The 18,698-nt window shown below is 41.3% G+C and overlaps 1 protein-coding gene across 1 annotated transcript in view; it reads left to right on the plus strand.

Annotated features, from left to right (window-relative positions):
• Positions 1-5,133: 5,133 nt before the first annotated feature.
• LOC106582665 (dynactin subunit 2) overlaps positions 5,134-18,698 on the plus strand; it is a 38,988-nt gene continuing 25,423 nt past the window's right edge. The window contains exon 1 of the mRNA XM_014165941.3: positions 5,134-5,414. Within this exon, the coding sequence (XP_014021416.1) occupies positions 5,379-5,414 (36 nt within the window). The 5' untranslated portion in view covers positions 5,134-5,378. The remainder of the gene's footprint in view (positions 5,415-18,698) is intronic.

Consider the following 18,698-nt stretch of genomic DNA (forward strand, 5'->3'; position numbering starts at 1 on the left):
AGTTAACCATAAACCTGAATCAAACTTGGTCTGGTCCATAACCTGGTGTTTGAACTATGTTATTTTAATGCACTTACATCAATTTACCAGGAATCTCGGCTATACATTTAAGGTACCATGCCTGATCTAACAGCCTCCCTTCCCCTCCCCCTGTTTTCTTTATGTTTGTCCTTTACAGATGGGGCTTACCCATTCATGGAGCCATAGATGGCAGCTCTCCTCTGATTACATACCTTGCTGCAATACAAACAACCTAGCCTCCACTGTACTGACGCAGTTCTTAAAGGCAACATGCCTCGATGGACTCCCATCCAGGATTTGGTCTGACCATGGAAGTAAGAACACTCAAGTTGCCTTGATTAGGAATCTTGTTCAAGATGTTGAGCACAGAAGTCACATTTATCTGTGCACAACCAGAGGATAAAGCGCCTTTGGAGGGATGTGTTTCTGCATGTGTTGCATTACTTCTACCAGTCTTAAAGACACTGGCATCCTAGATCCTTCAAATGACATCCACAAAATATCCCTGAAACTTGTATATCCCCCAGAAATTCAGACCTGATGGATTTGTTTCGAGAGGCCTGGAATCACCATACAGATATGGACAGATGTCATGCTAACCAATATGTGGGCAGACAACAAAGCTATCAACAATGTGTTCGGTGAAGATCCATACAGGGAGCACAATTCGAAGGCCCTTCTCACACAAAATGGCATTGACTACTTCCCTACTGGTGTGAATTAACAGTTCCCTGCTGTGGTTGTGGAACAACCAACTATCAACCTTAGTCAACAACAGCAACAGTACATTTTAATGCCATAGAGGGAATAGTGGAACTTGCTGCACAGAAATAAAAAGCAACTGCCGGCTAACGGAAACCCTGCTCCTTTCACATGTGAAGCTGGGATGCACTACATGACCAGAGGTATGTGGACACCTGCTTGTCAAACATGCTGAAACAGGAAGGGGTCTTCCCCAAACTGTTGCTACAAAGTTGGAAGCACAGAATCGTCTAGAATGTCATTGTACTGTATGCTGTAGCGTTAAGATTTCCCTTCACTGGAACTAAGGGGCCTAGCCTGAACCATGAAAAACAGCCCCAGACCATTATTATTCCTCCTCCACCAAACTTTATGGTTGGCACTATGCATTGGGGCGGGTAACATTTTCCTGGCATCCGCCAAACCCAGATTTGTCCGTCGGACTCCTGAGAACGTTTTTTCACTGCTCCAGATTCCAATGGCGGCGAGCTTTACACAACTCCAGCTGACGCTTGGCATTTTGCATGGTGGTCTTAGGCTTGTGTGCGTGCGGCTGCTCGGCCATGGAAACACATTTCATGAAGCACCCGACAAACAGTTATTGTGCTGAAGATGTTTCCAGAGGCAGTTTGGAACTCTGTAGTGAGTGTTGCAACCGAGGACAGATTAATTTAACCTGCTACGTGCTTCAGCACTCAGCATTCCCGTTCTGTGAACTTGTTTGGCTTACCACTTAGCGGCTGAGCGATTGTTGCTCCTAGACGTTACCACTTCACAATAACAGCACTTAAAATTGACAGGAGCAGCTCTAGCAGGACGGAAATTTGGAGATGTGACTTGTTGGAAATGTTGCATCCTATGACGGTGCCATTTTTAATGTAACTGAGCTATTCAGCAAGGCCATTCTACTGCCAATGTCTGTCTATGGAGAGTGTATGCATGCACAGTCGATAGCGCACTGGACTTCGGGCTAGAAGGTCGAGGGTTCGAGGCCTGCTCCCTGCCAGTTTCATTACAGTATATATAGTGTATCTAGCTAACTCTGACACAACTAGTTGCTAACGTTAGCAAACTTGAATGAAATAAACATATACATATTTAAATATATAATTGCACTTATTCACTAACACTTATACTTTACTTTTATACTCTATAATTTGACTCCTTCGAATCATTTACTCCATCGAAATGTTTTGCAAATGCTGGGAAAGGAGCTGGCGCACTACAGTAGGGAAGTTCTGTCATACTTCCAGGTCTATGCCCAAACAGTTTGAGCTTCTAATTTTAAAAATGAATCTCTCCAGAAATAAGTCTCTCACTGTTACTGCCTGTTATAGACCCCTCTCAGCTCCCAGCTGTGCCCTGGACACCATATGTGAATTGATTGCCCCACATCTATCTTCAGAGTTCGTTCTGCTAGGTGACCTAAACTGGGATATGCTTAACACCACGGCCATCCGACAATCTAAGCTAGATGCCCTCAATCTCACACAAATTATCAAGGAACCCACCAGGTACAACCCTAAATCCGTAAACATGGGCACCCTCATAGATATTATCCTGACCAACTTGCCCTCCAAATACACCTCTGCTGTTTTCAGTCAGGATCTCAGCGATCACTGCCTCATTGCCTGCATCGGTTATGGGTCCGCGGTCAAACGACCACCCCTCATCACTGTCAAACGCTCCCTCAAACACTTCTGCGAACAGGCCTTTCTAATCGACCTGGCCAAGGTATCCTGGAAGGATATTGACCTCATCCCGTCAGTAGAGGATGGTTGTTCTTTGAAAGTATTTTCTTCACCATCTTAAATAAGCATGCCCCTTTCAAAAAATGTAGAACTAAGAACAGATATAGCCCTTGGTTCACTCCAGACCTGACTGCCCTCGACCAGCAGAAAAACATCCTGTGGCGTACTGCACTAGCATCAAATAGTCCCCACGATATGCAACTTTTCAGGGAAGTCAGGAACCAATACACACAGTCAGTTAGGAAAGCAAAGGCTAGCTTTTTCAAACAGAAATGTGCATCCTGCAGCTGGACTAGACAATCTGGACCCTCTCTTTCAAAAAATTTCTGACGCCATTGTTGCGACCACTATGACTGGTCTGTTCAAACTCTCTTTCGTATCATCTGAGATTCCTAAAGATTGGAAAGCTGCCACGGTCATCCCCCTCTTCAAAGGGGGTGACATTCTAGACCCAAACTGTTACAGACCTATATCCATCCTGCCCTGCCTTTCCAAAGTCTTCGAAAGCCAAGTTAACAAACAGATCACTGACCATTTCGAATCCCACCGTACCTTCTCCGCTGTGCAATCCGGTTTCCGAGCCGGTCACGGGTGCACCTCAGCCACGCTCAAGGTACTAAACGATATCATAACTGCCATCGATAAAAGACAGTACTGTGCAGCCGTCTTCATCGACCTGGCCAAGGCTTTTGACTTTGTCAATCACCGTATTCTTATCGGCAGACTCAACAGCCTTGGTTTCTCAAATGACTTCCCCGCCTGGTTCACCAACTACTTCTCAGATAGAGTTCAGTGTGTCAAATCGGAGGGCCTGTTGTCCGGACCTCTGGCAGTCTCTATGGGGGTGCCACAAGGTTCAATTCTCGGGCCGACTCTTTTCTCTCTATATATCAATGATGTCGCTCTTGCTGCAGGTGATTCCTTGATCCACTTCCACGCAGAGGACACCATTCTGTATACTTCTGGCCCTTCTTTGGACACTGTGTTAACAAACCTCCAAACGAGCTTCAATGCCATACAACACTCCTTCCGTGGCCTCCAACTGCTCTTAAACGCTAGTAAAACTAAATGCATGCTTTTCAACCGATCGCTGCCCACACCGGCCCGCCCGACTAGCATCACTACTCTGGACGGTTCTGACTTAGAATATGTGGACAACTACAAATACCTAGGTGTCTGGCTAGACTGTAAACTCTCCTTCCAGACTCATATTAAGCATCTCCAATCCAAAATGAAATCTAGAATCGGCTTCCTATTTCACAACAAAGCCTCCTTCACTCACACTGCCAAACATACCCTTGTAAACTGACTATTCTACCGATCCTCGACTTCGGCGATGTCATTTACAAAATAGCCTCCAAAACTTTACTCAGCAAACTGGATGCAGTCTATCACAGTGCCATCCGTTTTGTCACCAAAGCCCCATATACCACCCACCACTGCGACCTGTATGCTCTCGTCGGCAGGCCCTCGCTTCATATTCGTCGCCAGACCCACTGGCTCCAGGTCATCTATAAGTCTTTGCTAGGTAAAGCTCTGCCTTATCTCAGCTCACTGGTCACCATAACAACACCCACCCATAGCACACGCTCCAGCAGGTATATCTCACTGGTCATCCCCAAAGCCAACACCTTGTTTGGCCGCCTTACCTTCCAGTTCTCTGCTGCCAATGACTGGAACGAATTGCAATAATCGCTGAAGTTGGAGACTTATATCTCCCTCACTAGCTTTAAGCATTAGTTATCTGAGCAGCTCACCGATCGCTGCAGCTGTACACAGCCCATCAGTAAATAGCCCATCCAACTCCTTACCTCATCCCCATGTTGTTTTTATTTACTTTTGTAATGAAACAGCAGGCAGGGAGCAGGTCTCGAACCCTCGACCTTCTAGCCCGAAGTCCAGCGTGCTATGGACTGTGCCGCAAAAGCATGCTCGAGCGGCAGAGTCGATTTCCGCGCTTATAAACCCAGGGTCGTTACACTACTCCCTCCTTTCAAAGAGCGCGTCCTCGCGCTAGCTTGCGACTCAACGTCTTACAGGAACGTGCTCACCGGCCAAGCACACGCACTGTCGTGGATGCAAGGTTCGATCCCACTTCTGACACCAATGTAATGAAACAGCAGGGAGCAAGTTTCGAACCCCCGACCTTCAAGCCCGAAGTCCGGCGCACTATCGACTGTGCCGCAAAACCATGCTCAAGCGGCAGAGTTGATTTCTGCGCTTATAAACCCAGGGTCGTTACACTTTTTTTGCTCTTTTGCACACCAGTATTTCTACTTGCACATCATCATCTGCACATCTATCACTCCAGTGCTAATTTGCTAAATTGTAATTACTTCGCTACTATGGCCTATTTATTGCCTTACCTCCTTACTCCATTTGCACACACTGTATATAGATTTTTTTCTATTGTTATTGACTGCACTTTTGTTTATCCCATGTATATCTCTGTGTTGTTGTTTTTTGTCGCACTGCTTTGCTTTATCTTAGTCAGGTCGCAGTTGTAAATGATAACTTGTTCTCAACTGGCCTACCTGGTTAAATAAAGGCGAAATAAATACAAATAAAAAAGTACAGAGGAAGTAGAATCCCTTACTTCCGTTGTTTGTATGTGCCCATAGCAACGTTCGAAAATGAGAGGGATACTTAACCCGTACAGTAGGTGGCGGCATCCACCTCTAACGTATGTTTGTGGACCACCATAATACCATAGACGAAGATTCGTTTGCTGCTTGTGTATTCAGTTGGTGATAGCTATATAACGGAGTAATACCCGTTCCACACGGTCTATTTCAAAGACCGTTGGCAGATTTTTTCGATCTTGTCTACTCATCCACCACCGGCCTCGTCATTGCATCCTCAAAAATGGCTGATCCCAAATACGCCAACTTGCCTGGAATTGTAAGTGGCTTGTTAGCTTGCTTGCTATTCACATTGTCGCGTTGTTAGTAGTTAAGCACAAGTGTTTATAAGATGTTTGATGGATGCTAGTAAATTACTAGCTAAGCTCTAATCAAAACCAGAGTCCCGGCAGCTAGTTAACTATCTAACGAGTTATCCAAACGTTTGCTAGCAAGCATTGGTTTGCCACACATTAGCCTGATATGATAAAAAAGAAGAAGAAAAAAGCCTGATATGATAACTTTAGCGTACTAGCTAGTGACCTAAGCTAACGGTAGCTAGTCAGTGTCAGACCCCTGGTTAACTTCTTATATGCATTGAAATTGACCGTTAAATAACAGACGTCTTACAAGTCATCACATTTCTAAACGTAGTCTTTGGACGGCTAACTAGCTATCAGTTAGGCTAGCAAAACATGCAGCAGCTAGCTAATCCAGTTGTGTGTTTGAATGTTGGCCAGCCAAAGCTAGCTTGCTAACCAGCTCTAGTAGCTAGTTAGCGAAATTTGCTTTTGGTGGTTCCAGTCATTGTGGTTCACGCTGTAAAACTGATGACTACAGTCAATACAGGGAGCTAATTTTGCACTTCTCTTTTTATTCCTGATATTTACAATAGTGACTTGACAGAAGTAGGCCTACATAACCTGAGCTATGTAACGTTAGGCATTTTTTATTTTGTATTTTATTAACACAACAATTACAAAAAAACTGAAATTTACAGAGTACATAAACCTAACAGTATTACATATCAAGATTAATTTTCAATTTGTTAAATATTTTTGAGGTGCGTATTGCTTTTTTTGTTTTTACATTTACTGATCATTTCAAAAATAAATCTTAAATAATGTGAAGAGGGGTATGTTCTTTGCCCACTTCATTTTATGGACAAAGAATCTTCCATGAAAGATAAACAAATGAACAATGAAAGTTAAATCAGGGTCCATATAATTTGGATCAAAATAAAACATAATATCAGAGTCTTTCAAATGAACATTAATATTTGTTTCGTTTTAAAATAAAATCCTCTAACTCACACCAAAATCTTCTGACATAACAACAGTTCCAAAATAAATGGTCAAGAGTCTCTGGGTCACAATCACAAAATACACATTTGTTATCAATAGCTATTTTAAATCTGTATAATAAAGGTCTTTACAGGGTAGATTCTATGAATGAGTTTGTATGATACTTCTTTCACCTTTATTAGATATACAATATTTACCAGATAACAATGAAACTTTCTTCCAGTTCACTTGTCCTAGGGCTGCATTCCAGTACATTTTAGCAGAGGGAATAGTAACATATTGACATAGTTTCCTTGTATACATGTTATTACATTTATAGTTTAAAATGTCAATTCCTTCTAATTGTATTGAGGCTACAAAATCCTCAATAGTTGCACTTGGAGTATTGTTATATTCTCCTAAAAGAAGAATAGCACCTTTAGGGACGGCTCTAACAACAATGTGATAGTCCTCAGGAGTGAATGTAACATTGTGTGTTCTAATAAATTCTGGATAATCATATAGTTGTCCGTCATTATTCAATAATTGTTTAACCCAAATAATGTTGTCAAACCAGTTCTGGAAAAACAAAGACTTGTTTTTGTATTTTATGTCTTTATTATTCCAGATTGTATACCTATGAGGGGAAAAAATGTGTTTGTACATGAGGTTCCAAATGCAAGGATTGCATTTCATATTCCAAATGCAATCCTTATTTTTTAAATAGTTTTGTATCCGTTTAATCTTAAATATTATATTAGAGGTTTTAAAGTCCAGAGCATTCAACCCTCCTCCACTTTGGGTGCTACAAACGTTAGGCATTTAGCTGCCGAAACTGAATTGGAAATGCAAATGAACAAACTATAAATCAATATCATGTTTGTAATGGCTTTTCCAAAATTGATTTTTTGTTGTTGTTGTGACAATTCAAATTGAAATACAAAAAAGATATTGAATTATCATTTTCATGATAGAGTATGCATAATGCCTACCAATTTGAAAAATAAATAGCAAAAGTGTGTTTATTTCATTTCCATGCCATGGTACTAACCAGTACAACACTGACACATTTAAAAACGAAATGTAAATGCTGAAATGACATCATTTCTCATGTTTGCCATTTCGTTTCCTTGTGACAGCATGAATTGTAACAAAAAGAAAATGGCAAGTTACAATAATTTTCCATACTGAGTGGTTTAAAGGGATACTAGAGGATTTTATATTCTCCTTCCCCAGAGTCCGATGAGCTCATGAATACCACTGACACACAATCAGTTAACCGCTACTCTAACATTGAAATCTGGTATATACACCCTTGTCCCCACCCTTCCACTGACTGGATCTTTTGAACCATCTGTGTATGTCCTTAAAAACAAATAAAACCGATTTTTATCTATATATCTCCACACACCGTCTCATCCCATTCTCTCCTGCCCTCAATCATGTCCACATCTACACTTGGTTTAGGAAACTGCCATGGAGGAACGTTCCCCAATGCAATTGCTGGCCCTATCTCTCTCTCTTCCCCGAGTCCATATTCTACCACCTTCTGCCCGATTGTCCACCTGTATGTCCTCTGCTTACCAACTACTTGCTCCCAACATTCCCCAGTTGCCGTATCCTTCTGAACCCCCTTTCAACCTTGCCCAGTACGCTAATGCAAGTTTGTCCTGCCTTATCCTCTGTTGCAGTTGACCATTATCCACAGGGAGGCACCTTTTTGGGCCCTGCTAGGTGGATAAAAAAGAAATACAAAATTCTAGTTACTTAGGCTGGATCCCTTCTTGAAATGCAGTTTTTAACTGTGTACTAATTATACCACAAATAATATGATCTACATTATCAGTCTCTGTGTGTAAAATAAAGTGGTTAATGTGATCCTAACAATAAATTAATATTGCAGTAGGCGTTGATAGCCTTTATAATAAGATGCTTGTGACACACACACACACATCTAAATATTGCACTTGGGGGGGAAAAATCCATCTTAAAGTAGAAATAGAATGAAACAAACAGGCATTACATTTTTTTCTCTATTATAATGACCACTATAGTAGACATCGATCAAGTGCACAAGGATACATATGCAAAAATAACGTTCACTGAGTAAAACATTTAATAATCCCCCTGTTATAGTATGTCAAGTTCAACAAAACAAAAGCAATATCTTTGGGCTACAGTTGCAAGAAAAAGTATGTGAACCCTTTGGAATTACCTGGATTTCTGCATAAATTGGGTATAAAATTTGATCTGATCTTCATCTAATAACACAAACAATTATGCATTTCTATGTCTTTATTGAACACACCGTGTAAACATTCACAGTGTATGGTGGAAAAAGTGTGAACTGGTTTACCCTCCTTTGGCAGCAATAACCTCAACCAAACATTTTCTGTAGTTGTGGATCAGACCTGCACAACGGTCAGGAGGAATTTTGGACCATTCCTCTTTACAAAACTGTAAACTACACATGGTTGATGATATTACTAGTTTATCTAGCTTGTCCTGCGTTGCATATAATCGATGCGGTGCCTGTTAATTTATCATTGAATCATAGCCTACTTCGCCAAACGGGTGATTTAACAAGCGCATTTGCGAAAAAAGCACTGTTGTTGCACCAATGTGTACCTAACCATAAACATCAATGCCTTTCTTAAAATCAATACACAAGTATATATTTTTAAACCTGCATATTTAGTTAATATTGCCTGCTAACATGAATTTCTTTAAACTAGGGAAATTGTGTCACTTCTCTTGCGTTCTGTGCAACAGAGTCAGGGTATATGCAGCAGTTTGGACCGCCTGGCTCGTTGCGAACTGTGTGAAGACTATTTGTTCCTAACAAAAACAGCCAACTTCGCCAAACGGGGGATGATTTAACAAAAGCGCATTTGCAAAAAAATCACAATCGTTGCACGAATGTACCTAACCATAGACATCAATGCCTTTCTTAAAATCAATACACAGAAGTATATTTTATTAAACCTGCATATCTAGTTAAAAGAAATCCAGGTTAGCAGGCAATATTAAACTGGGGAAATTGTGTCACTTCTCTTGCGTTCATTGCACGCAGAGTCAGGGTATATGCAACAGTTTGAGCCGCCTGGCTCGTTGCGAACTAATTTGCCAGAATCTTACGTAATTATGACATAACATTGAAATGATGTCATAAAATGTTTTGCATTTTTACTTTCCTCAACACTTTGCAATGCAATGTAACAGGAATATTTAGACTTATGGGTGCCACCCGTTAGATAAAATACGGAACGGTTCTGTATTTCACTGAAAGAATAAACGTTTTTTTTTCGAAATGATAGTTTCCGGATTTGACCATATTAATGACCTAAGGCTCGTATTTCTGTGTGTTATTATGTTGTAATTAAGTAGATGATTTGATATTTGATCGAGCAGTCTGACTGAGCGGTGGTAGGCAGCAGCAGGCTCATAAGCATTCATTCAAACAGCACTTTGGTGCCTTTGCCAGCAGCTCTTCGCTGTGCTTCAAGCATTGAGCTGTTTATGACTTCAAGCCTTTTAACTCCCGAGCTAGTTAGCGGCATGCGCGCCAATAGTGTTTCAATCGGTGACGTCACTCGCTCTGCAAGGGCCGCGGCTTTTGTGGAGCGATGGGTAACGATGCTTCGAGGGTAGCTGGAACCACCAGCTTTCATATGTTCTCATGTTCTGAGCAAGGAACTTAAACGTTAGCTTTTTTACATGGCACATATTGCATTTTTACTTTCTTCAACACTTTGTTTTTGCATTATTTAAACCAAATTAAACATGTTTGATTATTTATTTGAGGCTAAATTGATTTTATTGATGTATTATATTAAGTTAAACTAAAAGTGTTCATTCAGTATTGTTGTAATTGTCATTATTACAAATAAATACATTTACAAAATCGGCCGATTAATCGGTTCCCGGCTTTTTCGGCCCTCCAATAATCGGTATTGGTATCGGCGTTGAAAAATCATATTCGTTCGACCTGTAGTACATACTGGCAAATTCTCTACATTTTGGAGAGCGGCTTATGGTAGAGAAATTAACCTGTTGGAGCTAGGGGGCAGTATTTGCACGGCCGGATAAAAAACGTACCCGATTTAATCTGGTTACTACTCCTGCCCAGTAACTAGAATATGCATATAATTATTGGCTTTGGATAGAAAACACCCTAAAGTTTCTAAAACAGTTTGAATGGTGTCTGTGAGTATAACAGAACTCATTTGGCAGGCCAAAACCTGAGAAGATTCCTTACAGGAAGTGGCCTGTCTGACCATTTCTTGCCCTCCTTGATCATCTCTAACAAATACAGGGGATCTCTGGCATGACGTGACACTTCCTACGGCTCCCATGGGCTCTCAGAAGGCTGGAAAAAGCTGAACGATGTAATTCCATCCCCAGGCTGAAACACATTAGCGCGTTTGGCAAGTGCTCTATCAGAGGGCCATTAGACTGAGGCTCGTGCATGAGGGGATAGCATGCTTTTACTTTCACTCTCTTTGTAATAAAAAACGATTTCCCGGTCGGAATATTATCGCTTTTTTATGAGAAAAATTGCATAAAAATTGATTTTAAACAGCGGTTGACATGCTTCGAAGTACGGTAATGGAATATTTAGAATTTTTTTGTTGCGAAATGCGCTGTGCTCGTAACACTTCTTTACCCTTTCGGATAGTGTCTTGAACGCACGAACAAAACGCCGCTATTTGGATATAACAATGGATTATTTGGAACCAAACCAACATTTGTTATTGAAGTAGAAGCCCTGGAAGTGCATTCTGACGAAGAACAGCAAAGGTAATAACATTTTTCTTATAGTAAATCTGACTTTGGTTAGTGCTAAACTTGCTGGGTGTCTAAATAGCTAGCCCTGTGATGCTGGGCTAGCTACTTAGAATATTGCAAAATGTGCTTTCACCGAAAAGCTATTTTAAAATCGGACATATCGAGTGCATAGAGGAGTTCTGTATCTATAATTCTTAAAATAATTGTTATGTTTTTTGTGAACGTTTATCGTGAGTAATTTAGTAAATTCACCGGCAGTGTTCGGTCGGAATGCTAGTCACATGCTAATGTAAAAAGCTGTTTTTTGATGTAAATATGAACTTGATTGAACAAAACATGCATGTATTGTATAACATAATGTCCTAGGGTTGTCATCTGATGAAGATCATCAAAGGTTAGTGCTGCATTTAGCTGTGGTTTGGGTTTATGTGACATTATATGCTAGCTTGAAAAATGGGTGTTTGATTATTTCTGGCTGGGTACTCTGCTGACATAATCAAATGTTTTGCTTTCGTTGTAAAGCCTTTTTGAAATCGGACAGTGTGGTTAGATTAACGAGAGTCTTGTCTTTAAAATGGTGTAAAATAGTCATATGTTTGAAAAATTGAAGTTTTTGCATTTTTGTGGTATTTGAATATCGCGCCACGGGATTACACTGGCTGTTGAGTAGGTGGGACGCAAGCGTCCCACCTAGCCCATAGAGGTTAACATTCAATTACACTGCCTCAACTTGAGTCCTCTGTGGCATTGTGTGACAACTGCAGAAAAAATGCTCACTAACAGGTATGTAAACATATTTGTGCACAACATTTGAGAGAAATTAGCTTTTGCATGTGGAACATCTCTGGGATCATTTATTTCAGCTCATGAAACATGGGACCAAAATATAACAAAAATATAAAATGCACCATGTAAAGTGTTGGTCCCATATTTCATGAGTTGAAATAAAAGATCCCAGAGATGTTCCATACGCACAAAAAGCTAGTGAGCATTTCTCCTTTGCCAAGATAATCCATCCACCTGACAGGTGTGGCATATCAAGAAGTTGATTAAACATCATGATCATTACACAGGTGCACATTGTTCTGGGGACAGTAAAAGGCCACTCTAAAATGTGCAGTTTTGTTACACAACACAATGCCACGGATGTCTCAAGTTTTGAGGGAGCGTGCAATTGGGATGCTGACTGCAGGAATGTCCACCAGAGGAGTTGCCAGAGATTTAAATGTTGATTTCTCTACTATAAACTGTCTCCAACGTCCAACCGGCCTCAACCGCAGACCACATGTAACCACGCCAGCTGAGGACCTCCACATCTGGCTTCTTTACCTGCGGGATCATCTTAGACCAGTCACCCGGACAGCTGATGAAACTGAGGAGTGTGTGTCTGTAATAAAGCCCTTTTTGTCATTCTGATTGGCAGGGCCTCGCCCCTGCCCAGTCACGTGAAATCCATAGATTGGGGCTTAATGATTTTATTTCAATTGACAGATTTCCTTATATAAACTGTAACTCGATTAGGTCTTTAAAATTGTTGCATGTTGCGTTTTTATATTTTTGGTATGTGTGTATTTCTATTTATTATTAACACTGACTGTGTGTGAGGGAGAAGGACCCCTTCGGCCATTAGTCTTTGAGTTAGTCCTTAATGGGACAGCATTTACAAAAACTGCTTGTTGTCATGTCACCATGCACAATTAGGGCTGGGCGATATGACGTAAAAGTAAAATATATAAAAAGGGTTTGGACGATTCACAATATCTCGCTTTTTCTTGTTTTTTTCCAAAGAAATTAAAGGCCAAGACATAATACTTAATTGAATTTTCTTTATTAAAATAAAAAAATATACAAGGCCTCAAGGCCCATTTGTGCAAGACAAAAAAACAACACTGCTTGCCAGGCTGTCATCATTGTATGCAAATCAAATAAAAAAAATACAAAAATGTATCCCTAAGAAGAATTTGCACAATAATAAATCAAAGTGTAAAATTCTGTCAAACAAAATATCTTCCTTTACTTTGTTCACAAGTTTCTGGAAACGAACACCGAAGGGGCACTTGTAGCAGGAATGCACAGGTTGTCACGAATCCCATCGAAGGTGGCTCCCCTGCCTGTTCGGGCGGCGCTCGGCGGTCGTCGTCGCCGGTCTACTAGCCGCCGCTGATCCCTTTTTCCTTTTCTGTTTGTTCGGTCTTATTGGTTGCACCTGTTCCTTGTTTTGTTTCTTGATTTGTGTTTATTTAAGCCTGTTAGGCCTGCCCAGGTTTGTGCGGGATTATTTCTCTGTTTGTTGTTGGATGTGCTGGCTGGCGCCTTATTTCTCTCCGGGCTGTTTTGCCCTGTGTTTTTGGGCTGGTCTACTTTGTGACGCGCCCTCTGTTTTTGGTGTGACCGTTTTGTGCTGGAGAAATAAAGACATTATACTTAACCCTCTTGCTCTCTGCGCCTGACTCCAACCACCACTCCTAGGAATCCCTGACACAGGTACTTTTTTAGCAAGCTTACTCCGTCTTGGGAAGTTGGCCTCATGGAGTGGGTCTGGGTCTGTGTCAGGGGACATCATCTATCTTGACAGCTCAGTTGTGATGTTGTCCTCTGACTGTGGGCCAGACAGAGCTGTCTTCTTGAAGAAGCTTGCAAGTGTTTTCTTGCCCTTTTTAGACACAGCTTCACTTTCTTCTTCTTGGCACACAGTTGTGCCAGGTGGACGTGTGCTTTCCTCAGCTAGCAGAGACTTCAGCTCCAAAACAGCTCTTTGTTTGATGCTCTCAATCTCAATCTGCAATATATGTTGTCCTGAACCCGGGGATCGACCAGTGAGGCCATATCAGGGAGTTCAACTATGGCAAATCTTCGTACTTGTCGTTGCGATACTGTAGTGTGGAACTCTTGATTTTCCTTGTGAGCGTGCCCTCACCTTCCGCTGGCTGCAGGAGGCAACTGTTGAACAGGTTTAGCACAGGCTTGAGGTAGGAGACGCTAACGTAGTTCTCCCCAGACAGCGCGTCCGTAAATTCCTGTAATGGGCCTATGACTTTGTTCACGGACTCCAACACGTCAATATCTTGATAGTTGGGCAACAGTTGCCTGCTTTTATTCTCTGAGCCCAGGACTCGGGCTATGGCCTTTTCTTGTTCCAGGATTCGTTCTATCATCTTTTGTCTTGACCCCCACCTGGTTGGGGACTCTGATGAGCTGGTGAGTGGATTGACTGAGTTCAGCCTGTGCTACAGACAAGTCTCTCCTCTTCTTCCAGCTGAAGGAAAAGGTGCTGACCACCTTCTTGCACAACCCAATGGCACGGTCAACTCGTGGGTCTTTCACACCATTCTCTGCAAGTAATGAAGAAAGGATTCTATTAATGGCGGTATTTTTCAATAATGTGACAAGTACAGCATTCAGTTGACCTGTCAAACCAACACCACCCACCCACACGTCTATTCTATTGTTTAGGAATGTTTGACCACTAGCTGTTTGAATATGTAATTTATTTAATCATTTTGATTGAAAATGTATTAATTTAGTTATAATTAAAACAGCCTGTGGTTATTTGCTATTGGATTGGCAGAATGACAACTACTAACACATTAGCCTACAGCTGGCCTGAACATAACTTTTTTTGAATGCACTTTAACCTCTATGGGCTAGGTGGGACGCTTGCGTCCCACCTACTCAACAGCCAGTGTAATCCCGTGGCGCGTTATTCAAATTCCTCAAAAATGCTAAAACTTCAATTTTTCAAACATATGACTATTTTACACCATTTTAAAGATAAGACTCTCGTTAATCTAACCACACTGTCCGATTTCAAAAAGGCTTTACAACGAAAGCAAAACATTAGATTATGTCAGCAGAGTACCCAGCCAGAAATAATCAGACACCCATTTTTCAAGCTAGCATATAATGTCACATAAACCCAAACCACAGCTAAATGCAGCACTAACCTTTGATGATCTTCATCAGATGACAACCCTAGGACATTATGTTATACAATACATGCATGTTTTGTTCAATCAAGTTCATATTTATATCAAAAACCAGCTTTTTACATTAGCATGTGACTAGCATTCCCACCGAACACTGCCGGTGAATTTACTAAATTACTCATGATAAACGTTCACAAAAAGCATAACAATTATTTTAAGAATTATAGATACAGAACTCCTCTATGCACTCGATATGTCCGATTTTAAAATAGCTTTTCGGTGAAAGCACATTTTGCAATATTATCAGTAGATAGCCCGGCATCACAGGGCTAGCTATTTAGACACCCAGCAAGTTTAGCACTCACCAAAGTCAGCTTTACTATAAGAAAAATGTTACTACCTTTGCTGTCTTCGTCAGAATGCACTCCCAGGACTTCTACTTCAATAACAAATGTTGGTTTGGTTCAAAATAATCCATAGTTATATCCAAACAGCTGCGTTTTGTTCGTGCGTTCAAGACACTATCCGAAAGGGTAAATAAGGGTGACGAGCATGGCGCAATTCGTGACAAAAAAATTCTAAATATTCCATTACCGTACTTCGAAGCATGTCAACCGCTGTTTAAAATCAATTTTTATGCCATTTTTCTCATAAAAAATAGATAATATTCCGACCGGGAATCTGCGTTTAGGTAAACAGACGAAAGAAAATAAAGCATTCGGTCGACTCGGGCACGCGCCTAAGCCCATACTACTCTGATCGGCCACTTGCCAAAAGCGATAATGTGTTTCAGCCAGAGGCTGCCTCGATATCGTTCAGCTTTTTCCAGGGCTCTGAGAGCCTATGGGAGCCGTAGGAAGTGTCACGTTATTGCAAAGATCCTCAGTCTTCAATAAAAAGAGCCAAGATGAAACACAATTTGTCAGACAGGCCACTTCCTGCATGGAATCTTCTCAGGTTTTGGCCTGCCATATGAGTTCTGTTATACTCACAGACACCATTCAAACAGTTTTAGAAACTTTAGGGTGTTTTCTATCCAAAGCCAATAATTATATGCATATTCTAGTTACTGGGCAGGAGTAGTAACCAGATTAAATCGGGTACATTTTTTATCCGGCTGTGTCAATACTGCCCCCTAGCCCTAACAGGTTAATTATCCAATGTCACACTTACCGATGGCGAGGTGAAGCCTGTGCCCAAGCACTGCAGGTGGGTCCAGTTGAAGCGCAATGCTTTTATCATGTTGCTCCCTCTGTCAGTTGTCATGCACACCTGTCGGTCTTTGTATGATCATTGGGGAAGTAAGACGTCTGGATTCAGACATTTTGCCATTTCCAGTCTTCATTTATGTTGTGGACTGTCAAACTTAGGTATGGCTCTGACGTTCTGCTCGACCATAGATCGGCTGTGGTGGTGAAATAAGAACCACTAGCCAGCTTCTCTGCGGCTCTTTTGCGGGTACCTGTGTATAATCGCGGCAGGGCTTCTTCCGTGAAATACTTGCAGCTTGGTAGCTGATATTTGTGGTCAACTGTACCTAGCAGCTTTTTAAAGCCTGGCTTTTCTACTGTAAAGATTGGGACCATATCTTTCGCTATGTAATAGGTCACTGCATCCGTTATCTCCTTCCACCTCAAACTGTTCTTGTCATAAGGGATTACGTTTGGAAGGGATGCTGCTATGGTAGTTTGTCTTTTAGCAGATGTTTTGGAAATCGGGCGACTGGAATCGGCATTGCGTAGTCTCACACATGCCTCCCATTCCACTGCGTGTTTCAGTTGCAGGTGATGGAAGAGGTTGGTTGTGCTGCTACTTTTCGTAGCAATGGTCTTTTGACACATTTTGCACAGGACATTCGTTTGCTGAACATCAGACCTCTTAAACCTGAACCACTTCCATATTAATGAAAAAACATTGCTGACCTTTTTGGGGATGATTTCATCCTCACGAGAGGCTGAGCTGGCTTCCTCACTTACCTTTTAGGTGGTACTCTTACCGCGGCTACACTTCTCCGGTGTGGTTACAATTTGTGAAAGGCTGTCTAGGGTTGTGATTGGTGGATAACCTCTGTGCACGTGTTGTCACACAATTGGGACATGATTCGACATAGGGCTGACAGAGAAGAGACAGCGAGATGTAACGTTTTACAAATACAGCAGCATAACAGAACCTCGATTCTTGCGATACAGGCATTTTCCATATCGCGCTAAAACAAACTTGAATATACCTTACTCTACCCATGGTGGCCAAGTTATTCTTGTTCTTAGGATCTCTAGTTTTCAGCAAACCGGGTACTATCTACCAAGGGTTGTGGACCAGTTCAGGGAACAGAACCAAAAACCCGGAAAATAAGGACATTTATTTGAGGAACAGACAGAACCTGAACAGAAAACGAAAGTGATCTATACTTTTCCGGAACATAACTGTTATATTAAAAGCATGGAAACTGGTTAATAATGTTCTTTTACATTCCGGGCATTTTTGTCCAGTCCCACAAAAAAACACAACAAAGTGTCTATGCAAAGCCCTTGCTCTGACTCAAACTTATTCCTGCATCTGCCTGCCAGCTGGAAATCGTGTGTATGTAGGCTACCTGCCCCTCCCCTCTGAAGCATAGGTTACCGTAGCCTACTGACAACATTAAAAGCATAATTCATAAATTAGGGAGAGCTGAATTAGAGAATGGATTGACTTTTTGCTAGTAAAGCTAGTAAAGGATACTATGCCAGTAAAGTATACTATAGTTATCACGTTTCATGTTGATTTATTAACTACAAAAAGTTAAGATGTGTTTTTAATTTGTGCTGCTCTGAACACACAAGCTTGTTTAGCTTTCAGTTCCAACCCCTGCTGTCTACAGTGTTCAAATACTGTAGGTTTCCTTGATAATGGTTACTAACATATGATTGGTAGAACCTCATTATAGAGCAAGAACACTTCTGTATTGTTGTTTTTGCAGAACATCTAATTGAACGTGACTTGTGGTAACAGTGGCATTGTCATTTTGACTTAAAGCAGTTCAGCAACAATGGATAAATCTGCCCTCTTCTTCCTCATCAGTACAGTTAGAAATATTAGTCATTGGGGATGATATTCCTTCTGGGTTTCTATCAGCTATGGAGAGAGGTCACCAGCCAGAACCGCCTGTGAAAAAGGAGCACAAATTATGCAAAAAGGTTAGCATGGATGGAAACCTAAAACCCAGGTTATCAAATTTTATTTGTCACGTGCCGAATACAACCGGTGTAGACCTTACTATGAAATGCTTACTTGCAAGCCCTTTACCAACAATGCAGTTTTAAGAAAAATGATTTAGTAAATAAAGTTAAAAAAAAGGGTACAGGTTTGTCAAAGTAATATGTACATGTAGGTAGGGGTAAAGTGTCTATGCATAGATATTTATGCAGCAGCGTAAAAAAAGATGTCAGGAAGCTTGGCACCAGTGTACTGGGCTGTACACACTACCCTCTGTAGTGCCTTGTGGTCAGAGGCCCAGCAGTTGCCATACTAGACGGTGATACAACCAGTCAGGGTGCTCTCGATTGTGCAGCTGTAGAGCTTTTTGAG

Source organism: Salmo salar, chromosome 22, assembly GCF_965601325.2.
Source record: "Salmo salar chromosome 22, fSalSal1, whole genome shotgun sequence".
Lineage (NCBI taxonomy): Eukaryota > Metazoa > Chordata > Actinopteri > Salmoniformes > Salmonidae > Salmo > Salmo salar.